Source organism: Eumetopias jubatus, unplaced genomic scaffold (genome assembly GCF_037043125.1).
Source record: "Eumetopias jubatus isolate StellerSeaLion01/CBP00866 unplaced genomic scaffold, mEumJub1_p1.0 scaffold_5, whole genome shotgun sequence".
Lineage (NCBI taxonomy): Eukaryota > Metazoa > Chordata > Mammalia > Carnivora > Otariidae > Eumetopias > Eumetopias jubatus.
This window is the reverse complement of record NW_028274811.1, coordinates 53,791,741-53,819,560: the sequence shown is the minus strand read 5'-3', so window position 1 is coordinate 53,819,560 and position 27,820 is coordinate 53,791,741. Positions and strand designations below refer to the sequence as shown.

General features: G+C 39.8%; 1 protein-coding gene across 2 annotated transcripts in view; it reads left to right on the top strand.

Annotated features, from left to right (window-relative positions):
* Positions 1 to 27,820, top strand: part of MRPS27 (mitochondrial ribosomal protein S27) — a 105,062-nt gene that overhangs the window by 59,135 nt on the left and 18,107 nt on the right. For both annotated transcript variants that reach the window (XM_028089618.2, XM_028089617.2), the window contains one exon: positions 25,243 to 25,357. In XM_028089618.2, coding sequence (XP_027945419.2) covers positions 25,243 to 25,357 — 115 coding nt within the window. The remainder of the gene's footprint in view (positions 1 to 25,242; positions 25,358 to 27,820) is intronic.

The following is a 27,820-nucleotide window of genomic DNA, read 5'->3' as shown; positions in this document are numbered from 1 at the left end:
GGACGTTGTTAACCTGTTAGCATTTTGTTCTCTCATTCATCTATTCTCCTCTGGACAAAATGACAAGACGAAAAAAAAATCACCTCAACAAACAGAACAAGAGGTAGTACCGTCTGCCAGGGACCTACTCAATACGGACATTAGTATGATGTCGGACCTAGAGTTCAGAATCATGATTTTAAAGATACCAGCTGGGCTTGAAAAAAGCGTGGAAGTTATTAGAGACACCCTTCCTGGAGAAATAAAAGAACTAAAATCTAACCAAATCGAAATCAAAAAGGCTATTCATGAGGTGCAATCAAAAATGGGGGCTCTAACTGCTAGGATAAATGAGGCAGAAGAGAGAATTAGCGATATAGAAGACCAAATGATGGAAAACAAAGAAGCTGAGAAAGAGAGAGATAAACAACTACTGGATCACGAGGGCAGAATTCGAGAGATAAGCGATACGATAAGACGAAACAACATTAGAATAATTGGGATCCCAGAAGAAGAAGAAAGAGAGAGAGGGGCACAAGGTATATTGGAGCAAATTATAGCAGAGAACCTCCCTAATGTGGGGAAGGAAACAGGCATCAAAATCCAGGAGGCACAGAGAACCCCTCTCAAAATCAGTAAAAATAGGTCAACACCCCGACATCTAATAGTAAAACTTACGAGTCTCAGAGACAAAGAGAAAATCTTGAAAGCAGCTCGGGAGAAGAGATATGTAACCTATAATGGTAGAAACATTAGATTGGCAACAGACCTATCCACAGAGACCTGGCAGGCCAGAAAGGGCTGGCATGATATCTTCAGAGCACTAAACGAGAAAAATATGCAGCCAAGAATACTATATCCAGCTAGGCTGTCATTGAAAATAGAAGGAGAGATAAAAAGCTTCCAGGACAAACAAACACTAAAGGAATTTGCAAACATGAAACCAGCCCTACAAGAAATACGGAAAGGGGTCCTCTAAGCAAAGAGAGAGCCTAAAAGCAGCATAGACCAGAAAGGAATACAGACAATATACAGTAACAGTCTCCTTACAGGCAAAACAATGGCACTAAATTCATATCTTTCAATAGTTACCCTGAATGTAAATGGGCTAAATGCCCCAATCAAAAGACACAGGCTATCAGATTGGATTAAAAAACAAGACCCATCGATATGCTGTCTGTAAGAGACTCATTTTAGACCCAAAGACACCCCCACATTGCAAGTGAGGGGGTGGAAAACCATTTACCATGCTAATGGACACCAAAAGAAAGCTGGGGTGGCAATCCTTATATCAGACAAATGAGATTTTAAACCAAAGACTGTAATAAGAGATGAGGAAGGACACTATATCCTACTTAAAGGGTCTATCCAACAAGAAGATCTAACAATTGTAAATATCTATGCCCCGAACATGGGAGCAGCCAATTATATAGGCCAGTTAATAACAAAAGCAAAGAAACACATTGACAACAATACAATAATAGTGGGGACATTCACACCGCTCTCACTGAAATGGACAGATCATCTAAGCAAAAGATCAACAAGGAAATAAGGACTTTAAATGACACACTGGACCAAATGGACTTCACAGACATATTCAGAACATTCCATCCCAAAGCAACGGAATACACATTCTTCTCTAGTGCCCATGGAACATTCTCCGAATAGATCACATCCTAGGTCACAAATCAGGTCTCAACCGGTACGAAAAGATTGGGATTATTCCCTGCATATTTTCAGACCACCATGCTTTGAAACTAGAACTCAATCACAAGAGGAAAGTCGGAAGGAACTCAAATACATGGAGGCTAAAGAGCATCCTACTAAAGAATGAATGGGTCAACCAGGAAACTAAAGAAGAATTAAAAATTTCATGGAAACCAATGAAAACAAAAACACAACTGTTCAAAATCTTTGGGATGCAGCCAAGGCAGTCCTAAGAGGAAAGTATATAGCAATACAAGCCTTTCTCAAGAAACAAGAAAGATCTCAAATACACAACCTAACCCTACACCTAAAGGAGCTAGAGTAAAAACAGCAAATAAAGCCTAAACCCAGCAGGAGAAGAGAAATAAAAAGATCAGAGCAGAAATCAATGAAATAGAAACCAAAAGAACAGTAGAACAGATCAACGAAACTAGGAGCTGGTTCTTTGAAAGAATTAACAAGACTGATAAACCCCTGGCCAGACTTATCAAAAAGAAAAGAGAAACGACCCAAATCAACAAAATCATGAATGAAAGAGGAGAGATCACAACCAACACCAAAGAAATACAAACAATTGTAAAGAACATACTACGAGCAACTCTATGCCAGCAAATTAGATAATCTGGAAGAAATGGATGCATTCCTAGAGATGTATCAACTACTAAAATTGAACCAGGAAGAAACAGAAACCCTGAACAGACCTATAACCACTAAGGAAACTAAAGCAGTCATCAAAAATCTCCCAACAAACAAAAGCGCAGGGCCAGATGGCTTCCCAGGGGAATTCTACCAAACATTTAAAGAAGAATTAATACCTATTCTCCTGAAACTGTTCCAAAAAATAGAAATGGAAGGAAAACTTCCAAACTCATTTTATGAGGCCACCATTACCTTGATCCCAAAACCAGACACAGACCCCATCAAAAAGGAGAATTACAGACCAATATCCTTGATGCACATGGATGCAAAAATTCTCACCAAAATACTAGCCAATAGGATCCAAGAGTACATTAAAAGGATTATTCACCATGACCAAGTGGGATTTATCCCTGGGCTGCAAGGTTGGTTCAACACCCGCAAATCAATCAACGTGATACAATACATTAACAAAAGAAAGAACAAGAATCATAGGATCCTCTCAATAGATGCAGAAAAAGCATTTGACAAAGTGCAGCATCCCTTCTTGATCAAAACTCTTCAGAGTATACGGATAGAGGGTACATACCCCAATATCATAAAAGCCATCTATGAAAAACCTACAGCGAATATCATTCTCGATGGGCAAAAGCTGAGAGCTTTCCCCCTAAGGTCAGGAACGCGGCAGGGATGTCCACTCTCACCACTGCTATTCAACATAGTGTTAGAAGTCCTAGCCACAGCAATCAGACAACAAAAAGAAATCAAAGGCATCCAGATGGGCAAAGAGGAAGTCAAACTCTCACTCTTTGCAGATGATATGATACTTTATGTGGAAAACCCAAAAGACTCCACCCCAAAACTGCTAGAACTCATACAGGAATTCAGTAAAGTGGCAGGATATAAAATCAATGCACAGAAATCAGTGGCATTCCTATACACCAGCAACAAGACAGAAGAGAGAGACATGAAGGAGTCGATCCCACTTACAATTGCACCCAAAACCGTAAGATACCTAGGAATAAATCTAACCAAAGAGGCAAAGGATCTGTACTCAGAAAACTATAAAATACTCATGAAAGAAACTGAGGAAGACACAAAGAAATGGAAAAACGTTCCGTGCTCATGGATTGGAAGAAGAAACATTGTGGAGATGTCAGTGCTACCTAGAGCAATCTACACATTCAGTGCAATCCCCATCAAAATACCATCCACTTTTTTCAAAGAAATGGAACAAATAATCCTAAAATTTGTATGGAACCAGAAGAGACCCCGAATAGCCAGAGGAATCTTGAAAAAGAAAAGCAAAGCTGGCAGCATCACAATTCCGGACTTCCAGCTCTGTTACAAAGCTGTCATCATCAAGACAGTATGGTACTGGCACAAAAACAGACACATAGATCAATGGAACAGAATAGAGAGCCCAGAAATGGACCCTCAACTCTATGGTCAACTAATCTTTGACAAAGCAGGAAAGAATGTCCAATGGAAAAAAGTCTCTTCAACAAATGGTGTTGGGAAAATTGGACAGCCACATGCAGAAGAATGAAACTGGACCACTTCCTTACACCACACACAAAAATAAGACTCCAAATGGTTGAAAGACCTAAACGTGAGACAGGAGTCCATCAAAATCCTAAAGGAGAACACAGGCAGCAACCTCTTCGACCTCAGCCACAGCAACTTCTTCCTAGAAACATCGCCAAAGGCAAGGGAAGCAAGGGCAAAAATGAACTATTGGGATTTCATCAAGATCAAAAGCTTTTGCACAGCAAAAGAAACAGTCCACAAAACCAAAAGACAACTGACAGAATGGGAGAAGATATTTGCAAATGACATATCAGATAAAGGGCTAGTATCAAAATCTATAAAGAACTTATCAAACTCAACACCCAAAGAACAAATGATCCAATCAAGAAATGGGCAGAAGACATGAACAGACATTTTTCCAGAGAAGACATCCAAATGGCCAACAGACACATGAAAAAGTGCTCAACGTTGCTCGGCATCAGGGAAATCCAAATCAAAACCTCAATGAGATACCACCTCCCACCAGTCAGAATGGCTAAAATTAACAAGTCAGGAAACGACAGATGTTGGCGGGGATGCGGAGAAAGGGGAGCCCTCCTACACTGTTGGTGGGAATGCAAGCTGGTGCAACCACTCTGGAAAACAGTAGGGAGGTTCCTCAAACAGTTGAAAATAGAGCTACCATACGATCCAGCCATTGCACTACTGGGTATTTACCACAAAGATACAAATGTAGGGATCCGAAGGGGTACGTGCACCCCAATGTTTATAGCAGCAATGTCCACAATGGCCAAACTGTGGAAAGAGCCAAGATGTCCATCGACAGATGAATGGATAAAGAAGAAGTGGTATATATATACACGATGGAATATTATGCAGCCATCAAAAGGAATGAGATCTTGCCATTTGCAACGACGTGGATGGAAGTGGAGGGTGTTATGCTCAGTGAAATAAGTCAATCAGAGAAAGACATGTATCATATGACCTCACCGATATGAGGAATTCTTAATCTCAGGAAACAAACTGAGGGGTGCTGGAGTGGTGGGGGGTGGGAGGGATGGGGTGGCTGGGTGATAGACATTGGGTAGGGTATGTGCTATGGTGAGCGCTGTGAATTGTGCAAGACTGTTGAATCACAGATCTGTACCTCTGAAACAAATAATGCAATATATGTTAAGAAAAAAAAAAGTTAGCAAGAGGGGAAGAATGAAGGGGAGTAAATCGGAGAGGGAGACGAACCATGAGAGACGATGGACTCTGAAAAACAAACTGAGGGTTCTGGAGGGGAGGCGGTGGGGGGATGGGTTAGCCTGGTGATGGGTATTAAAGAGGGCACGTTCTGTGTGGAGCACTGGGTGTTATGCACAAACAATGAATCATGGAACACTACATCAAAAACTAATGATGTGATGTATGGTGATTAACATAATAAAAAATTAAAAAAGAAAAAATTACTATGTTTATATCAGAAAAGATAGTTTCTTGCAATTAAAGAAAAAGGTTTTCAAATGCAGTCTTGTAAAGAAGCCACTGGAGGAATTAGACTTTTAAACTGGTACAACATAGGCTAAGAGATATTCAGGAGGTCTGGTAGTAGAATTCAGATAATGGAATTTGGGTGATCTTCAGTGATCTTAGATCATTGAAGATTAAGAATACAGAAAGTTTAAACAGAAGTGAAGGGCGGAAGATAAAGTAGGTATTCTTAGTTCTGAATGTGGTGTCTATGAAGAGCCTGTGTGAGACCAAATGGAAATGTCCAGGAAGGAATTGAATTGTGTCTGCAGCTATGGGCCATATTTGGGTTGGAGATATATAGATTCAATGGTTATTTGCTTCTAGGTAAGCTATTTTATTACCTACATTTCTGCCTAATGTCATTTTGGTCAATGAAATCATGAAACAAAATGGTTCATATTCATTCATCCTTGATCCTAGAGACAAAATGTGTTGTCTCCCTTTACTTGCTAAGCCTCTAAAACAAAAAATCAGAACATAGTAGGCTTCTTCATATCACACAGTATACATCAGTGCATTTTTGGAACAGCAGGTCCATTCACTTAAGATTCGTGAGCTTTCCTACCAGCTTCTCTGGTCAGGTTTCTTTGATGTTATCTCTGTTTGAGATGTTGTTCAAAATAATATAATTTACAGAGCTGGAAACTATAAGAGAGAAGGAGTAAAAGATTTTCCCAGAGTCACATAGTCATTTGTAATAGGGTACAGTTATATAAAAATTCCACCAAAATACATTACAATTATAAATAGCATTTGGTGGAAGTAGGGAATCAAAGCCCAAGTTTCATGTACATGGGATACCTTATGGTGGTTGAGTTTCCTTCCTTTCAGTGGTATGTAGATGACATATAGTTGCACATCTATTTTACTTATCTGTTGTACTTATATTTGTATTTCTTTAGAAATCATCTTACGGACTGCCTTTAAATCCTGAGGTTACCAAGAATGGCATATCTGGTTGTTCTGTAGAGGACATACCACAGCATCTTGTAAGAATAGTATTACCTTCTGATGATGAATGGATGAGTACATTAGACTTCAAGGATTCTCTTAATGTTTTCTGATTATTCTTGAGATCTGATAACAGAGCATGAGTCAGCATAGAGGTGTTGAGTACAGAATTGGTGGGCATTTTATGAGAAAATGAGCATTGCTATAGACTCCTTAAGGTTCACGTAGTCAAATGCCTAAAATCAGAGTACATGGAATAATTCTCCTTTCTCAGTGAGGCTTCTTTCTGAACCACTTCCACTCCCCCTCACCTGTACATTTCTGCGGTCATGTCCACTACAACGCTAAATGCCCTTGGATAGCTGGGAGAAAAGAGAGGGCAATACATGAAGGCTCAGTTAATATAATTTACATAATGAAATTGTCAATGAGCTCGTGACCATGTTTGCCTTATCATTGCAAGCTCACTTTTTTATAATGAAGAAGGTGAAGGGGTTGAATGGATAAGTAGAAGCATCCCTTAACAACTCTACAATATTCTCAGAATAGGATGTCTTGCCACTAAGTGAGCATGGGACCTTTCTCTTAAATTTTAAGTCGCTATCTACCCCTCTCCTTAAATTTTATTTTACCTATTCATTTATTAATACCTTTAGGTAATTAAATTTTTGGAATGGGTGTAGCTCTGCTTCTAAAATGTAAGGTACATAGTATTCCATTTGATAGCATTTTTTTATGTGGGAGTATATGCATAAACATGAATGGGAATGAAACACATAATTCCGTTATGAATGGAATATATCAGAAATACACAGATATACCTGTCTGTGATCTCATTAGATGCATTATGGTCATTAAAGAGATATAATAGCAAATGGTGACATTTGATTGTCGTTAGTGAATAATAGTGGAAATTCTAGGGCTGGGGTAGCTTGCTAAACATCTAGTTAAAATATTGCATTCCAGAATCAGGGGAGAAAGAACAATGACTTTCATTCAGTATGATTCAAACCAAATGATTTTATCTCTAATTTCTGAAAATGACAGGTTTTCTAGCCAAAAGCTCCTTTTGCTAGAGGATAATCTTAATTGAAGTAGCACCTCCTGTGTCATTGTTGATACCCTGATTGGAGCATTAAGAAGCCCCAGTCTTTTTGGTAGAAAGTTAATGGAAATTTTACCATAAAATCTACCTGATTAGAGGCGCCTGGCTGGCTCCGTTGGTAGACCGTGCGACTCTTGATCTCAGGGTCCTGAGTTCAAGCCCCACATTGGACGTAGAACTTACTTAAAAATATAAATAAAATAAAATGTCACAAATAAAATTTTTTAAAAATAAATAAAATCACCTGATTTTAATATCAGGCAGTATAGCTCAGTGGTCGAAAGCTCTGGATTCAGACTGTCTGGGTTTAAATCCTGGCCTTGTTTCATCCTAACTGCATGACATTGGGGAGATTGTCTAACCTTTTGATGTTGAGGTTCCTCATCTGTAAAATGGAGATGGTAGCATACTTACTCTACGTAGAGCTGTTTTGACACATAAATGAAATAATCTTTAGGAAGTGGTGAACACAGTGACTGGAAAAATGTAAGAGTTCAAAAACTGAGCACTCTTTTGTTACTGAACACATCGTGTCGGTGTTGTCGTCTGAGTGCCTAGAGAGAGGAGAGCTGTCAAGGCATTGCCCTGGGCCGCAGGAAAGTCATGTTATTCGTGAGTGTCATACCAGAGACAGATGGGTACCAAACTGATATATAGGCATTAGCCTTTTGTCCACATCTGCTGTCCTTATTTCAGATGTATATGTGTTTAGTGAATGCATATCAATAAATGTATTACATTATCGGTATGAAAGATAAGCTCTTCTTTACAGAGCTACTAAATCTCACATTATTTGATTCAGTGAGTAAAAATGACCTTCACATTCTTGGCGGCAGGTGCTTCTCTAAAGCAAAGGACAGTGGTAGCCAGAAAGCACAAGATTATTAAACATATGCAACAGTCCTGATTGTCGAAAGACCCGAATTCACTGAAGTATAATTTTTAACTCAACCCTTTGGGTTTTTATTATCCCTTGAATTGGTACAAAATAAAATACACCTGATGACATGGCTTGTGTGTAATGTCACATCCTGTGTGGCATTTGCAAGGAATGAAAAGTTCAGTTACATGCACTGGGAAGCAGGTGCTCTCAGGTACTGTATTGCTGTATTGTGCGATCATGCCTGCGGGTCTCCACAGTATGCAAAGGACGAGAGCTTGTTCTTCGTTCTAATGCGGTACTGTATTCACTACAGTCTGACAGTTTCCTGTCTCTGTTAGACGGTGGCTCTCCTCCTTACATACAAAGTAAGGGGGTCCATGTATGGGGGAAATGGTGTTAACTTTGAACCCTAAGGATAATAAGTACAGGTGGTCATTGTGTTCCCCCTTTCCCCTGTTCCCTTTCTTTTTTTTTTTAAAGATTTTATTTATTTGACAGAGAGATAGACAGAAGAGCACAAGCAGAGGGAATGGCAGAGGGAGAGGGGGAAGCAGGCTCTGCACTGAGCAGGGAGCTCAATGTGGGACTTGATCCCAGGACCCTGGGATCATGACCCAAGCCGAAGGCAGAAGCTTAACCATCTAAGCCACCGAGGCGCCCCCCACCCCCATTCTCTTTCTTTTTCCCCTCCCTTCTGATCCCTGCGGATAATGCCAGGAAGCTGGGCTATGGCATCAGCTGTTGACACAGAAGTGCCTTGGTGCTTCAGCCTGAGCTACATTGTTTCTGTTGTACTGGTTTCATAGTTTTGTGAGATCCATTCTCCTAGCTCCTTGACCCTTCACATATAGAGAAAACATTTTTTTTTAAATCATCAGAGCAGAGAAAGTTCTATGAGTATGGCTGAAGTTTCATCTTTTAAGACATTGTTGCAATATTACATAATTTTCTACCTTCTGAATTTTCTCCCTTCTTAAAGGAGAATTTGCCAAGCTTGATTTAACTTGGTTTCCTTTTTCAAGTAATCCTGAATAATATTGTTACGTGTGATTATCCTTTTTTCCCCCAGAAAAGAAAAAGAGGGAATATTACAATTTAGGGACCTTGTCTTAATATTTTTTAACACTTAGCATACCATCCACATATTGGGGTCTTAATATATGTGCACAGATATTTTCAATAAAATATTTTAGATTGAACAAATAATAGCACTGTGATTTATTTTGGGCCTTTGTTGAAGGTATTAGAGTTAATGGGGCTATTAAAGGGCTGTTCTCTGATCTAGCCTTTTGTTTTGCAATTTACTGACGCAGAAATCCAGAGAGTTAAGTGTCTTCCTCAAGATGTGTTCTTCTTTAAGAAGATGGCTTGTGTGTAATGTCACATTACTGCTGAAATACATTTGAATGTTTGAAATACATTTTCTTTCCATCATTGCTTTCAGATTATTGTACAATCCATTGACTAGTTCACAGAGATCAAATGGCTTATAGAAGTCTTCTGACTTCTGACAGTTTGAACATAAGGTCTTAGTTCCATTCCTTATAAAATCTCTAAACATGACAATAAAAGTTAAAAAAGACAAAAATTAAAAAATAAGACAGAAAATAGGAACAAAATTTTGAAAATTATAAAATAGTTGGACAAGAGGTAACACACTTAGCAGAAAGAGAAAGCTACCACTGAAGCTGGCAGGAGGAGAAATTTGGTTGCAAGAACATCCATACCGTAGGACCCTAGAAAGGCTCATAAAGAAAAAGCAGCAAGGAAGGAGGATTGATTGAAAGTTTTCAGAAGTAGTGAAATACCCAGATTGTTTCTCTCCAACCCTAGCAGAAGACTGGTAGTTTTCTTTCTGGAGAGACTGAACCAGAGGGACTCTGGACTTGGCGATGGAGGATTATTATCCCTTTCAGGGAGGAGCCTGGAGGAATCCTCTCTGGGGAACAACCCAAGAGAAAAGACCTGGACTGGGGCGAGGGTGGGGGGGTTACCCAGCAAAATAGCCCTGTCAGGCTACCCTGGCATAAGAACCTATTGTCTTCACTTCTACATTCCTCTCATGATATGAACATCCTGCTGTGCCAAATGTAGTTCTGGTGTTCAGAGTGACACAGTTTTTTGTAAAGCAGGCTATCTAAATGAAGCTAACTACTGATGCTCAACAGCAACCAGTAGTCTTTTTCAAACACTGTAGTAAAAATAAAAACCACCTGTGTTGGCTTTATTGCAAGCTCTCAGGCTAGATTTTTATCCTTTTCAGTTTTCAGTTTCCTACTCTGTAAAAACGAAAAAGTATATATAAAGTACTGAGGATATCGCACATGGGAAATGTTCAGTACTTTTTAATTTAACTGTTATTTTGATCCTTCTCATCATTCTCAGTTACAATTAGATGAAGATTTTGCACAAACTGATTCAGGAAAAGGAAGCTTCCCTTTAGTATTTTTTTTTTTTTTTAAGAGATCTAGGAGTGCCTGGGTGGCTCAGTTGGTTGAGAGTCTGACTCTTGGTTTTGGCTCAGGTCATGATATCAAGCCCCATGTTGGGCTCCGCACTCAGCAGGGAGTCTGCTTGAGATTCTCTGAGAATCTCCCTCTCCCCCTCCCCCTTCAATGCTCACTCTTTCTCTGTCTCTCTCTCTCAAATAAAATCTTTAAAAAATTTTAAAAATTAAATTTAAAAAGATCTAAATATTCAAAAAAAGCAAGCTTCTCAGTATGTTGCACCCTTTTATAAGTACTCATTCATTCCTAAAAATATAGTTGGTACAAGTATTGCTAATAAATCAGACTTTTCTAGACTTGCATGGGATTATGGGAAATCTTAGAGATGATCAAATACCGTGGCCACCATAGCAACAGCTATGTCTTTCTCTCATTTTTTGAGCCTAGCTTAACATAGGATCCTAAAACACAGTAATTGGTTGTATTCACAATTTTTTTAACTTGAAAAAAACTATTGTGTATTTGTTTTCATAGATATTCCATTAACTCAGTGGCCCTTTGCTGTCATGTGGTTGCCATTAGCTGCTTTGCCCAGGTTGTGAAAGGGCTGATGGCTCCATCTGGATTGCAGGCAGGAATGGGAGCTTTCAGCCTTAAAGTCTTTTTGGGTTACTAGTAGTGCATAAAAGATGGAAAAGAGGGTTCTTGGCTTCTGGGGGGTGTGGTGCGGCAGATGGGTGGGCAAAGATTACAGGCTGGGACAGTAGCTTGCTCAGCAGCAAATGCATTGCCTCTGTTGCTCTTTTCCTTTACTTCCTAGGCTTGGATGGGTGGCATGCCCCATATAGATACCTTTTTCCTTCCTCTGAGATTCTGCCCCAAGTGTAGATCAAGAGCCATGAGCAGTGCTTGGCAACTTCTCTTTTGAGTGGTTCAGTTTATCTTCAGTAGATATTCATACTCCTTAGTTATTGAGTCCAACCAGACAGAGGTTGGTGGGCACTGAACCAACAGAGGACTCAAGGCATAATCTCTGTTGTGTTGTAACTCTGGCTTGCCAAGCTTGTGAAAACCAGTCCAAGAGTAGAAGAGCAGTAATAGGTAAATTAACTCCTTATTAGGTCATCTCCTGACTCCCATCTCTCTGCCGAGTCCTTTTTCTATCATAAGATCAGAAACCCTACTACCAGTCATCAGACTGACTGGCACACTCCTGTACTGGTTGGCTTTGAGCCTTTGTGATTGTGGAAAGCCTCTCTGTTCTCCCCTCTGGCTCGCCTTCCAGCTCCTCCTTTGAGATTGTTTTTTAAAGGAATGAGGCACACGGGACACGTCACCCTCTTACTGACCCTGTCCTTCCTACTGTATCCATCCCAGTTGGCTGATGATAGTCAGGTATTTGCTGCTGGTGTGTGCCCAGCACTATGCAGGTCACAGCCCAAGTGGAGGGAATAGTCAGTGGAGTTCACATTTAACTCCGTGTCCTTTTGCATGTGGCTACTGTCAGCTGCTCTGTCCAGCCTGTCGGAAAGGGCTGTGTGCTGGCCATTGTTTCAAGGAGTTTACACGTCTAACCTCCTCGATGCTCATATCAATCCAGAGTTGTGCCATGTGAGGTGTTGACAACTTTTACTCATTTTACAGGTGGCATCCTCAGGTTTAGGTCAGTTTCCTGGGGGTTGTAAAGTAGTATTGAAGTCCACCTGATGCCAAATCTTGTGTCTTAACTACTTCTCTACTCCCAGAGGCAGTTATGCCACAGGCCTTAGTCTTAGGAACGAAACATATTTAAAGCAAATAGTGACCAGTACCAGACAGAATGCCATCAAGTGTATATCAAATAGACTAACAGTAATGTTTGTTTTTGTGCATATTTGTACTCTGCTTGGTTCCAAAGAGGATTAAAAGTTGTCAAAATACTTAACCTAATTCTCCTTTGATTTTCAAAGTAACCTCGTGATTAAGGTATTTTCACCTCTATTTTATAGATGACAAAACTGCTTCTCAGGTTGATTTAACCAAGTCAGCAAGTTAAGGCTGGGTTCCAGTCAAATGCAGAGCAACAATCACCTTGTCAGGGATTTTCCTAATGGTGGTGCTGATTAATTTCCACAGTAAAAGTGGTGTCTGATCCCACCTTTTATCTGAGATATAATTTTGTCGCTTCTGTCTCTACTCTTCTGCCCCTGGCAAAACACAATGCTGTGGTTTGGCTGGCTCAGTTCTCTATCAGACAGGCCTTGAATGCAGAGTTAAAAGGCACATACATGTACCTTAAATTGGATTTATCCCTAGGTGATAAAGGTATAAAAACATGTATGAGCATGATGGACACCAACGTTATTCCTAGGAAAGTAGCAGCAGGAGGGTACAGCTTTTTTTTTTAGATTTCTTTATTTTAGAGAATGTGCATGGGAATGGGGAGAGGGGCAGAGTGAGAGAATCTTCAAGCAGACTCTCCGCTGAATGGGGAGTCCAACTTGGGGCTTGGTCCCACGACCCATGGGATTACTACCTGAGCCGAAACCAAGAGTCAGACGCTCAACCAACTGAGCCACCCAGGCAGGTACAGCTTTTATATCTGTAACACTTTATTTCTTAAATATATCCAAAGAAAACAAACAGAAAAAGACATACTAAGAAGAGGAGAGGAAAGTTGGATTCACTTCTCTTCTGAGAGCCAATTTTTGAAAATTTAGTACCAGGGTGTTATGAAATAATCAGTGTTAAGTAAATGAGGACTTGCATTGATGGTAATGAATTAACCTAAGCTTGTTTCAGATGCTCACAAAATACTTGTGTTTTGATAATCCCAATCTAACGTCACTGAAGGCAAGGAGTATATATATGTGTTTATCTCTGTCACCTAGTGCCCAGCGTAATATCTTGATTCATGGTAGGTTGGTGGATGAGCACATGCAGAAGAGAACAGCTTTGCCAACACCAAATTCTCCATTCTGTTATAAGTGACTCCATATAGGTACCCAAGTAAAACTTTTCTCTCTCTAGTTCGACATTCAACTTTTCCTTAACGTTGCTCTCTTTTTATTTAAAAAAAAAAAAAAAAACTAGTTCTCTTGCCTTTTTGCCTAAAATTAGGGAAGGAAAAATTGTGCCTGTTGACTGGAGGCTGCAAGCATTATAGCAGACATGTACAGATGGATAGCCTCCAGCTACCACAGTTGAAATTCCATTCCACTTAATGTGCCCTCATAAAGGACAAGCTCCTGCCCCTTCCAGCTCACTGTAATCGTCCAGCATATGAGCTAATGATGTTTCTGAAGCTTGGGAAGTGGAGGTATTTTTATAGTTCATTTCTCTCTCCTCTCCCAGAAAGCACAGCCATAATCTGACACATGATCAATGGGACCAGCCCTTTTTAGGATGCAGAAGATGCCTCCCTGCGTCTGTGGCTCACAGTGGCAAACAATAGAGACTTCTACAATGATATTTTGCCTCCCTGGTGTTCAAACTTCTTCAGTTAAGCCTGTCTGGAATCTATAAACTATTATCTATTAAAGCTTTTTTTTTTTTTTTAAATAAAATAAAAGGGGTCGGAGGGTGGAACCAAAGAGGAAAGACTGTATCTTTGCCAAGATGCTCTCTCTGCTTTCCCTATGAGTCATACTTAGAGGAGCAGAGGGACTTTGGAAAGCTGCCTGCAGTCACATTGAAACAGCTCTCCTGGCACTTTTAGACATTTTTAAAAATTTTCTCAGGGAATAAAGATGTTTTTCAAATTGTTCATTCCCTCCTTTTGGGCCAGCCTGAGAGCTTTTGTTTAGCTGTAGCGTGGTGGTTTTATGGAAGATTTACCAGCCAGAACGGTTGAACCCAGATCTTTGTATTTGGTATATTACTAAAGAATGAGCTCTTTGCTGTTCAAAATTTGTAATCATTCTTTCTTAAAATTATCATATTAAAAGGAATTGTCTCAGACCCATAGCATTCCTGTGGAATTAAGTTTGCATTTGGGACATTCTTAAGCATTTTCTTAGTATATTATGTTTGTAGAATTTCAAATATTCAGGTTTTTTTTTTTAAAGTTTGGTTTTAGTATGGCAGGGCTAGCCCATGCTAAATAAGGGAGCTGCTTAATAAATGTAGCCATCCTGATTTTAAACATTTGGCAGCACAAGAAAAAAGAAAGGTCACCTTAATTTTCCTACTTACCTTATATATAAATAAGGGTTTTGTTTTGTTTTGTTTTCTAAGTGTTGAATTAAAGCTTCCTGAAAACCAATTGCACTGACAAATCTAAATCTCAGTTTTTCAAATTTTTTTTCTTTTTAGCTATAAAAAGTGATTGTGTCCTTTCATAGTTCCAGAAACTGGCAGACAACTTAATATCCCTATGACCACCCCCATGTTACTCCCCCCTTTTTAAAGGGTTCCACTGTTTCTGCTCTAGAAATAACCAGATCTTAGGGGGTTTGGTACCAAAACTAAGTTATGATTGAACTGTTTGGGTAATTATGACTGCTTAGCAGGAATTTATTTAAGGAGTAGAAGAAAGTAGCAACATACAGAGCAATTTGTGTTGTATAGGAAAGTTGCTTTGGATGGCTGACTCTTAGATATAAACTGAATACAATACTCATTGGAGTAGGAAATACTAGTGGAGGGATTAATTGCTAAAAATTTTATTTCCTGCAGAACTTGATCTCTCTAATTAAAATCTACTTTCGGGACCTTGAGTTCAACTTTAGTGGTTTTATCATTTCATCTTGTAATTTTAGAGGCCACTTTGCAAGGTCTAGTGCCCCCATAATAATCTCTAGTGACTGCCCAAACTGGGTAAAATGATGTTCAGCTGGTAGGGGAGTGGAGGATAGTGGAAAAGAGTAGAATCAGCTGTGGGCTGAATGATTATTTATCCTTGAATCTCTGTTCACTTATTTGTATCACTGCCATTTTTCTGGCGTAATAGAAACGTGTAAATGACTGATGTTTTAATGAGTGGATTAAGCGTATTATTCCATAGAGTCATTAACTTTGAGAGCTGGCAGGAGTTTCAGGGGGTCTGGTCCAGTCCACAGTTCAGTATATTTTGTTTATGTTTTCAAACATAGTAGCTACTTTGCTTCATAGTTACAAACAGCTTGCACCTATTGTCTTACCTGGTTCTTCATACATTTCTATTAACTGGCCCCTGTGGACATGTGAGTTCATGGATCCAGTTAATCTTACCTCTTCATTTTACAGTTACAGGAATTGAAACCCTGAAGGATCAAATGACTTCCCAAAGTCAAACAGCTAGTTCAGGGCAATTCCAGAACTATTTTATAGTTTGAGTATTTTTCTCTGAATTCTTCTAAATTTAGAAAAGATGTTACTTGGGATGTCTGGGTGTCTCAGCCATTTGAGTGTCCCACTGTTAATTTCGGCTCCAGTCATGATCTCAGGGTTGTGAAATTGAGCCCCATGTTGGGAGTCTGCTTGAGATTCTCTCCCCCTGCCCCTGCTTGCATGCATGTGCTTTTGCGTGCTCTCTCTCAAGTAAATAAATAATTTTTTTAAAAAGATGTTATTTATTTTTCAGTAAGTTATAGACCTTTGTCAAACTGCAGAGATGCTTTTTTTTTTTAAGATTTTATTTGAGAGAGATCATGAGCAGGGGGAGGGGCATAGGGAGAGGGAGAAGCAGACTCCCCCTGAGCACTGAGCCCAAGTCGGGGCTCGATCCCAGGACCCTGAGATCATGACCTGAGCCAGAATGAAGAGTTGGTTGCTTAACCGAATGAGCCACCCAGGTGCCCCCAGAGATGCTTTTTAAAGATGTCTTACAAATAAAAGAATTGAGAAGCACTGGTGGAATAAGATTGAAGAGTCTAGTTTAGGTCCTGTTACAAACCTAAAACTTTTCATCTCAGTAGACACCAAGATTTTTCTGTCGATAACGTAAAGGAATTGTACTAGACAATTTCACATCACCCAGTACAGGGCTTGGTAAATAGTAACTTCTTAATAAATAGTTGAGTGAACAGTGGGTTTTGAAGGTCCCTACCAGCACTAAATTATAGATTCTCTAACTGTATATCAGCTTTTCTTCCTTCCCCTATCCCCAGTTTACTTGGCCTAGATGGCTTTCGGAATATCTTCCAGTCTTAGGTGTCTAAGTTTTTTGGTTTAGAACTTGTTAGGGGAGTTCTTTGAACCGCGTATTCTCTCTTCTGTCCTCATATTTGTGGTTTCACTCTCCCTTCAGCTTGTCTATTCCTGAACTTACTACACTGCAAAAAGATCCATGGACCTGTTTGATGGGAAGGAAAGAGCAGGCAGAGGAAGTAAGGAGTAGGTGGCTTTTCAGAAACCACATTATTCCACACCTCTGCCATCTCTTATCTCCTCTGGCCTCATACAAAAAGAGGTAGCGTTTCCTCCTGGCCTCATCTGTTTGTAGGCAGGATGATATTTCAAAACTGGAAATGGATTACTGTTTCATTATAAACAATACTCGTGAATTTCAACATACATTATTGGGATTTATACAGTCTTGAGCAGGCCGAGTCACTGTCGCCAAATCATCAAACACCTACTGTTGTAGGACGTGAGAGGATAGAAAAGTTCTCTCCTACCTGTTAAGAGATTGAAAGCTTTATAGGTAAGTTAGTGGAGTTACAGAAATAGAAACTAGCTGTGAACTTGGGTTGTATAACTGCACTAAATCCAACTGTACCTTTTGATATAAACGGAGAATCCTTATGGAATTCAGCTTTTCCATGTATTAGAGAATCAGAATGTTGAAAACACTGAGGTGCTTTTTTTCTTCATTAAAAAGAAAATCTGATTCTTAAGAAACCCAGATTAGTGCTGAGCTTCTCTTCCCTCAGAAATACCCCTAAAGAAACCCTCCTACACTGTTGGTGGGAATGCAAGCTGGTGCAGCCACTCTGGAAAACAGTATGGAGGTTCCTCAAAAAGTTGAAAATAGAGCTACCCTACTCCTCAGCAATTGCACTGCTGGGTATTAACCCCAAAGATACAAATGTAGGGATCCGAAGGGGCACATGCACCCCAATGTTTATAGCACCAAAGTCAACAATAGCTAAACTATGGAAAGAGCCCAGATGTCCATCAATAGACGAATGGATAAAGAAGATGTGGTGTATGTGTGTGTGTATACACACACACACACACACACACACACACACACAATGGGATATTATGCAGCCAATCAAAAAAACTGAAATCTTGTCATTTGCAACAACATGGGTGGAACTAGAGGGTATTAGGCTAAGTGAAATAAGTCTATCAAGGAAAGACAAGTATCGTATGATGTCACTGATTTGAGGAATTTGAGAAACAAGACAGGATCATAGGGGAAGGGAGGAAAAAATGAAACAAAGACGAAAGAGAGGGAGATAAGCCATAAGAGACTCTTAATCTCAGGAAACAAACTGAGGGTTGCTGGAGGGGAGGGGGGTGGGAGGGACGGGGTGGCTGGGTGATGGACATTAGGGAGGGTATGTGCTATGGTGAGCGCTGTGAATTGTGTAAGACTGTTGAATCACAGACCTGTACCCCTGAAACAATACATTATATGTTAATAAAAAAATACCCCTAAAGAAATCCATAATCTCACACACAAATACACATATAAATCTGCTCAACATCAGCTTAATTCTTCCCTGCTTTTTTTGCTGGTGTGCTTCATCCTCTGGGCCAGGAACCTATGCCTGCTCATTTCTTTTGTGGCAGACTTAATCCTGGCAACTTTACTAAGCCAAGAATACTCTAGAAATTCTGATTTTTATGCCTTTGTTTTTCTCCGTTTTGTTTCTCACCTTTCCCTTCCTCAGAACTATTCATGTGTACACCCTGCCAGTGATTAATAAATATATGTGATTTTCCTGTCTTAGTCATTGTATTATTCATGATTTTGCAGAAGTTTGTCTGAAGTTCCTAGCCAAACTATAGAAGGTATCAGGCAATGTTTGCATCTTTTTAAAACTGGCTCATTTATTGCTCATAGATTTCCTACCAAAAACCAAAAATATTTCCCTTATCTCTGCCTAAACCAAGCCAGTTCCCACAACTTTCTGTGCTTTTATAAATAGGACTGGTTCCAAGATCCAGTTTTTCTCAATTTCCTGTTCCTTGCTAAAAGAACTTCTTGTTCCTCCCTTTAGCCTCACCTTGCTCTCCAGTGACAGTGTCTCAGGTGTGAAGCTAACCTGTGTGTCCAGCTTTAAAGTAGCTGAGGAGCCCCTTCTGGGTACAGTTTCATAGCCAGCCGTTTTCTGCTTTTAGGACCATCACAAGCAAGGAAGCACCCCAGCAATCACTGTAAATATATTTTCTTCTCCCATTCTCCAACAAATAATCCTCCCCTGTCATCCACATGCATCACCTTTTGGAGGCTGATAAAAATGGCGTTCCAGGCTTCAGACAAAGAACAGTTGGTTTCATTCTGGTTGGCTTCTTACCTTTAAATACCTTGAGAGAAAGAACAGAGCAGAGTCAGTCTATAAGTGTTCTTTCTACATCAGAAAGGGAGAGATATCATCTTTAAGATTGGAGTTCAGGGAAATTGAGGACTAGAACATGGATCACCTGGCACGGGGTAGCTATTTGGTAGGTACTTACTTCATGAATAAAAAATATGTTTCCTAGATGGAGAAAGGTCCATCTGGCAAAACAATAACCAGGTCAGAGAGAAGAGAAAGAGGTAATAATTTGGGGCCATAATTATCTTACTTGTCATTACTTTCTTCCTATTCCGTAAAAGGACATGGAAAATGGGGTATTGCTCCTACTTCCCGATATGTCATACCACTGTGTTTTCAGGTGAAATGCTAATAGCCTCATTTTTAAGCCCCGAGTCTGACAAATTTAGACTTTGATATCTAACGAGTCCCTCTGTTATCCATCTTCACTTCAAAAAATGTGTTATTATGCTGCATTTATTTAGCACTTCACATTTGCAAAATTCTATGCCTGTGTTATTCTCTACCAAAACTCCACTTACTTATCACCCTTTTTAGAATGGCAAACAAGGATACCAGAAGGTCTTACGCAAACGGGGTTTTAATTTTTTTCAAATTCTTTTTGGAAATTGGCAGGATATAAATTATAAACTAACTGATAGAAATTGTAGTTTTATTACCATATTTGCTTTCCTCTCATAAATTAATCATGTGGGGTTAGAAAAAGACTTGAGGTTATCTATATAAAATTGGCTTAAATTGACCAGCAAACCATAGAGAGGTTAACTACAAAGGAGGCATTAATGAGTTTTTAGGGGCGACAGACCTGTTCTTACATCTTGATTGTGGTAGTGATTGAGTGATTGCACCAACTGGACACTTACAGACTCATACATTGAAAAGTATGAATTTTACTGTGTGTACATTCTGTCCCTGTAACCCTGTCCTTTAAAAAAGAAAAAAAGTATTAGAACTTGAAAATAAACATTTTTTATCTGCTTCATGAGGGAGATAATGAATTCACTGGCAGTGGTTGAGCCCAAACTGGTTGACCGTTTGAGGGAGGAGCATTTCAGAGCAGATTATTGCTCCTGGTGCTTCTCTTAGTGCACACTTGGGACATGTTTGCTGAAAGTTAAAATTAACTGAAGTTCCTCTATAAGAATAAGACTCTGGGATCTCAAGCAAGCAAGAGTTTTAAAATCTACAATACTGTGTCTTTATTATCAGTTCCTTTATTAGACCCTACCCCTTTTTCAAACACTTGACTAAAATATAACCGTCATGAGAAAAATTCTCAAAATTTGATTTTATTTATGGGTTTTATGGGGGAGGGCAATTAATAATTGATGAAAGCAGAATTTCCAGAAGGTTGCAAAAGAAAGTAATTATCCTTTTAGGATGAGAAAGTCAGCAGTGATTGAATCAGATTCTGGTTTAAATAGTCACACGACACCCTTTCCACCCTTTGGTTCTAGTTCAGGGAAGTGCTCGGGCCTTTTAATAATTACACACTTTGCTTCACTGATAAGATTCACAGTCCACACGACAGGCCTCAGTGCCAGCTGTATTTTCTTCTTGGCACTGTTTCTTTCCTCCCTTCACCCTGGCCCCTCACTCGCCTCCATGTGTGCCCAGCTCAAAAGCTGAGGTTTCCATCTGTAAAGCCTGTTGCCACAGGATACAGAATTCACTAGGGAGGAGGGAAAACTGCATGTGTATGTTTAAGGATGGTGGCTCTCATAATCAGATAAACGTTGTGGAAAGCTTGCTCATTCATATGGAAGAGCTGGTGCTGCAGCTAAATGGTGGAGCCACTGAGCTCCAGGCTCTGGCATCTGTGCATTAGCCCTGCCCAGCCAGAAGCACATTTACTAGCTGTACTGAACGGCTGATGAACATTGTCACTTTTGCCTTCAACAGTAACCTTTATATGAATCCTGTAGAGAAAAGGCTGTTTCCCCCTTTATTATTTTTTTCAATGAAATGATGAAATTGATTACAAGTAGGAAATACCCTGTGACTTTTTCGCACAGTAAAGTACCTTTTATGTAATCATAGTAAGTCTCTGGTGTTTTGCTTTTCACTCTTGACTTCTTTGATATAACCTCTCTTCCCCGATTAAAAAAATCTCTAAGGTATCAAAGACTTCTGCCCCCGGTCAGTTTTGCAGCCTGTGATTCTCCTCTGCTTCCTTCCTGGTGACATTAATCTTGAATGAGCAATGGTGCAGGTGAATGCCCTGAGCAGTCCTGAATATAGCCTGATTTTTGAGGAGAGGAAGCTTCCCAGTTCCTGCCATTTGATTGGCCATGATTTGGCTTCTTAGGCCAGTTCTGTCTTCACCTGGAACTCCACTTAGCACTGTGGACAGAGGGTCCTTGGCCTTGGGATACCAACTTTGAGAACTAGAGGTAGAGCTTCAGAGTGCACGTCTTCATTCTCTCCTTCTCCTTCCTGTGCCCCTCCTTACTCCAGGAAGAACTCTTAGAATTGTTGTAAGTTTACTTATATTTTCTAAGCTGGAAGCTCAGAATATCCCTGGCCTCCATGAGCACAGGCATTGTTGGGGATATTTGGGTTGCATTTTGTTTATCTTTTCCACACTCACACGGTTTGCCCAGCTTGGCAGCCTGCTGGCCTGGACAATAATAAAGCTTCTGTCGAGGTGAGCAAACAGCTGATGGCACAGGGCACAGAGGGGACTCCTACAGTGGCTGCCTGTAATCTGCCAGGCTGGTGGTCAGAGCAGGCGAGAACAAAAGCCAGTCTGTTTGCAGGCAAATTGGAAAATCAATGTGTTAGTTGTGTTCTTGTCTCTTTGCCTTTCTCCTGGCTGAAAGGGAGAATGCTCGTCCAGCAGTCCACAGAATCATTCCAGGCAAGTATCCATTCCAGAGACTTACCTGCCTATCATATTACCACTGGCAGTTCTGAGCAGGGCCCAAGTTTATCTGTTTAAACTGCTTAAAACAGCATTGATAAAGAGAAATCCTCAAACTCACCATCCAGAGTGGGGTGGACCCTACTGTCTCAATGGTTTGAGTTGTTTATATTCTAGACAGCTAGATAACACACATACGTTGGTGTGCTCCTTTCTTTTTTAACACTGGTAAGGGCTTAGAAAGGAGTTTATGTGCTGCCTGGCTGGGAAATGCAGAAACTGCAGTTTGGGCAGCATATTTCATAAAATATGTGTAGTGTTTCCCTCTTATTCCTAAATTGATTTAATATGCTCACTTAGTTGAACATGTCCTAGACATGGTTGTGTATCTGGATTACTGGGTTCTAGAGAGCAGAGATCATACCAACTAGCCCCGTTCCAGGATGAGGGAGAGAGTAGACTTATTAAAGACCCCCGAGAGTTTGTTGACAAATGTCTCAAAGGATGCTGTGCTGATTATATTGGATATGTGAAGTCTTGAGTAACTTTCCCTCTAGGTTTCTAAGAAATCGAAGTGTGAGAAGAAAAGACCTTTGAGAAGATAAAATTGTTCTGTTCCCCCATGTATGAAAGTTAGCCTCAGACGGTTAACAAATGACTTTAAACAGATTTTAATTTGAGCTTTGAAGGTCTAAACCTAGGTCCTATTAGTCTTTGTTTTCTTTAAAGCCTAAATAAAAATGGTCTGCTGATCCTGAATAAAAGAAAAGGGGGTTTGGTTGGATTTGGTCACAGTGCTCTTATTTTAAAGTCTTATCAGAAAGAAAAGCTGCAACTTCTCTGTCACTGGAGACATCCTGAGGCAGAAGATTAGATTTTAAAATGAGGTTTAGGTTTAAAATAATCTTGGGTAGGGAAGGTAATTGGCATTTTTAATTTTGTTTGTTTTTAAAGGAAAAATGGACAGACTGTAGTAATCACTGCTACCCAAAAGACTTCCCAGCAGCTAGCAGTGCCCTGTGTCTCCTCAGCACCGTTTCCCACCTCTTACTGTTGTGAAACTATGTTTGTGTACTTTGTGTTTGTAATGAGATTATTAATGCCGCAAACAGGGAATTTACAGTTCTTCATATATGTCGTAGATGTTAGCAAAATGATCAGCACATTATAGCATTTTATACCTTTGTTGGCCAAAGCTGTTTTTTTATGTGCTGAAAACCTGTGGGCCACCAACTGTGTCAGGCACCGAGGAGTCAGCGTTGGGCGGTCAGCATGCCTCTCCTTGCCCAGCAAGCTTACAGCCCGGCAAGGCAGCATCACTCTCGTTTAGGCAGTACACCTGGTAATTCTCTTGAATTGTTTCTTTAAAAAATAAAATAAACTTTTAATTGGCCATTATGCTTTAAATTTCAGATGTTTCAGAGTAACACGGAGAGGAACTCAAGTAGCTTGACTGTTGACTTTAAAATGTGAGGGAAAACATGAAATCCTAAAAGATACATTTTGTTTCATTTCTATGCAGAAGATCTCCTTAGATCTAGATCTTGGGCACCTGTACAGTGCCTTTCTCTGGCTAGGTCATTTTTATCCAGAACATAATTTGGCATATTTCTGTCTTTCTGCTTTTTTTTTTTTTTAAAGCTGTATAGGTTTTTTAAAATTTTTAAAGTAAACTCTACCCCCAACATGGAGCTCAAACTCATGACCCCAAGATCAAAAGTCACCTGCTCCACTGACTGAACCAGCCAGGTGCCCCATCTATCTTTCTGCTTTTAAACGGGTTAATTCTGTAAAGAAAGAGTGAGAAATAATTTCCAGCAAGATGTAAGATATTCCAAAGTCTAGAGAGGGTTAGGTGACTCTATATCCACAAAACCTCTTCAGATCTTATTTTTGCCAAATTTCTCACCAGAGCACTAATAAATATCCTAAATTAAATACTACTTCACACTTCCTCTTTTTCTCAGCTCTTACTTTGGCAGAGAACCTGTTCAGCAGGAAAACTAACCCCATAGCAGATGGCAGGAAATAGCAGGTGGCGGATTGAATAACCAGCTTCTAAAAAACACTAGTATTAGCCGTATCCTCGACTCAAATATGGCACAAAATCCTTTTGCTCCAAGTTTTTGTCTTACCTTTTTTAAGAAAATAGTTTGATTTTTGTAAGGAGGATCCGAGATTGATGTGCTTCCTGAACAATTAAAGAAAAGATGGGGACTTCCCCTGCCATGATACGACGTTTGATCCTGTGTCCCAGTCACAGCAGGTAAACAGAAAAAGGACCACAGAGCTCTTTAAACAGCCCCTCAGAGCAGCGTCTCCTCTCTCCCTCAGTCTGTGGCAGGGACCCCCAGGCACAAGAAGTCGCCCCAACCCCGGGTATCACCAGTGTGTGCACACTTGAGGCAAGAGCAGCGCTCAGAATCCCTTTCTAAGTTCCATTCCTTTGTAGGTACCATTGCCACACACGCCTCCACTCGGGCTGCTTCGGCCTTTTAAAACCATGTGGGCAGCTACAGGAAACGAAAAGGAGATGGGAGATGGACAAACTGATGAGCTAGACTGGAACTTTGAAGAGGGCAGTGGCGGATGTGGATCCTGGAAGACCTGGATGTTTAACTGTGCTCCATTTTTATTTTTTTCTGCTTTTTTGTTTTCTTTTGGTTCGGTGAAGAGTGTCCCAATCTCTCCTAAGTGCCATAAGAAATATCAGTATAACTCAAAGCTGATTTCCCCCTAGAGTTGCTGTGCTATTCCTTTCTTCATTTTTGCTTCATCTGTTTTATTTTAAACTTCAAAAGTGTCAGCGTCAGCCTCACATCTCTCTTCTAATGAAATGCGTATTTGTATAATGCTATGGTTAGTATTTTCCCCCAGATTATTTTTTAGAAATCTCGTATTTTAAAACAAGATGTTGAATCAGGAAGCGTTAAGTAAGGAATACAGCATTTACAGTACTTTGTTATTGATAATTCTGCCTTCTTTCCCATTTCAAATTTTACAGTTAACAGGTTTTATAGTCAAGTTTTTATTGACTGTTGACCTTTAGGACTTTTGGTCACATTGACTGCACATCTATAAATATCTAAGAGAAGGACCTGTTGATGGAGGATGCATTTTGGCATTGACGTTTCAATTAACCCCAGTTTTTTCTCTTCCTATGCTTTATTTAGATTTCGACACAGCCCCAACTGCTGGTACCTGAGAGACTGGACTATCCACACCTGGATTAGGCAGTGTTTAAAATACGGTGCACAAGACAAAGCCTTATATACCCTTGTAAATAAGGTGAGTGGTTTCCTGGTATTTGTAGCTGCTTTTCCTGAGTTTAGATGATAATACCTATTACAGTATAGCAAAGTCTAGGATAGGAAATAACTTTTGATATTTATTTGCTCCCAGATATCCTTTTTAGAATGGAATGGGCTGTAAGTTAATCAGTAGTCAAATGTATAAATTCCCCTAGCTACTGCTTTTCCACACCTAGTGACTGGAAAATGACAGCTAAAAACAAAAGGAAGTTCAATCACAAGAACTCGGACTGGTGGTTCATTTCATTCTTGATCCCTAAGACTTGGATTTCTTGCCTGGTTCCCTTTGGTGATGTTTAGGACATGACCATTTTGCTGGAATGTGATCTCCAGAGTATTCATACTATCTCACACAGTTTTTTAAAGTGTTCCTAATATTTTTAAAAATATTCCTAGGTTACTCAGAACATATCTGGCGAATTCCCTGACTCCTCTCCTTGAGCCGCAGAGTCCCCTATGATTAGGGCTTTTCTGAATGTTACATTACCCCAAGGGTTGAGTCTTCATTACCTTTATAGTATGAAATAAAGTACAACATAAGCAAAAATTGTGAATGTTATTTTTGTGAGTCTCAAGCTATAACCATTGTTTGACTCGTAAAAAGATTTTAACAATATTTCTGTGCAAACATATTATCTCTGTAGTATCACTGAACCTTGTATGTTAGAACTCAAAAGGATACCATAATTTTGTTTTTTTCCCCATGACTTGGGCCCAATCAGCTTAATATACATTGCAGAGTTTGTGTGTGAGACATTGCATTGGCTATAGCATTGTTTATAACAATGAGCAATATCATTTCCTTGCCCTCAGGAAGCTTATAATTGAGTAATGCAGGTAAATAGGTTTACTGAGAAATCTAATCTTAGGCCCCAGAGGAAGGAATGGATCAAATCCTGTTCCCATCAGTTCAGAGTTTAATGACACAGATTATACTCACAGAAGAGTTCTTTGAAAACAAAACAAGAAGGGTCTAGAAAGGCATAAAAGTTTATCTCATTTTCTGCTGTTCCTAGTCTTTTGGTGGAAAGAACACTGGACAAGGAGTCAGAAAACCCAGGCTGTAATCTCGTAAGTCCACCAGTTGCCCATAATTTCAGGCAAATAATTTTACCCATCTAGGTCTTAGTTTTTTCAGCTCTAAGTACTACATCAGTGATTCCCAACCCTAGCTACCCATTAGAATCACACAAGACTCTTTTAAAAATTAGAGATGCTTTTCTTTACCCCCAAGATTCTCATTTAACTGACCTTTATAGAACACAGGCTTTGGGGGTTTTTTTTAATGGATTAAAAAAAATTTTTTTAAGAAACTTTATTTTCTTAGAGCAGTTTTAGGTTCACAGCAAAATTGAGCAGGAGATACAGAGATTTCCTGTATGCTGCCTGCCTCACACATGCACAGCCTCCCCCATTATCAACACTGCCCCCCGCAACCAGAGTGATCCATCCGTTATAACTGATGAAGCTATATTGACACATCACAATCCCCCAAATCCATAGTTTACAGTAGGGCTCACTCTTGGTGGTATACAATCTGTAGGTCTGGACAAATGTGCAACGACATGTATATATTTGTATTATTGTATCCTCTAGTCATTTCACTGCCCTTAAAAGTCTTTGTGCTCTGCCTCTTCATCCCTCACTGGTATCTTTTTAAAGCTCTCCCACATTGATTCTCATTTGCAGCCAGGGTTGAGGATCACTGACTGGTTGATTTTTAAGGCTCTTTCCAGCTTTAATGTTTTATCATTCTAAAATATTTAGTTTTTGCCCTGCCCCTGGGGATTAGTGCTGATTTGGATGACTGCTTTGAGAAATATAGAAACTGCCCATGAGCCACAACCTTTAAAAAATGGCTTCTAAACCCTTTTTCCATTTCAGCATATCTGAGGCATCCCATACAGCCTGCTGTAACAGTAACTCAATTCAGCAGTGGTTCACAACTAGGGGGTTAGGACTGTCAGACTGTCCCCGGGAGTGGGTATCATTTGAAAAAATTCCTCAGGTGTTTCTGGTGGTTGCTGGAGGAAGGTCAGGGATGGTAGTTAATCCTACTCAAGTAATTTAAATTTAAATTTAATTTAAAACAAATTTAAAACAAATTAAATTTAAAATTTAAAACAAAAATACAACCACAGTCTAGGTCATTAGTAGTCAAACTTGATTGTGCATGAAAATCATATAGAAAGGTCACTAAAACTTCAGGTTTATGTGCCCTGTTCCAGACATTCTGATTCTCTAAGTCTGAGGTTTAGCAATCTGCATTTTTTTTTAAGATTTTATTTATTTATTTTAGAGAGTGGGAGGGAGAGAGAAAACGGAGAGAATTCCACGCAGACTCCATACTGAGCATGGAGCCCAACACTGGGCTCGATCTCACAACCCTGAGATCCTGACCTGAGCCGAAACCAAGAGTTGAATGCTTAAGCAACTGAGC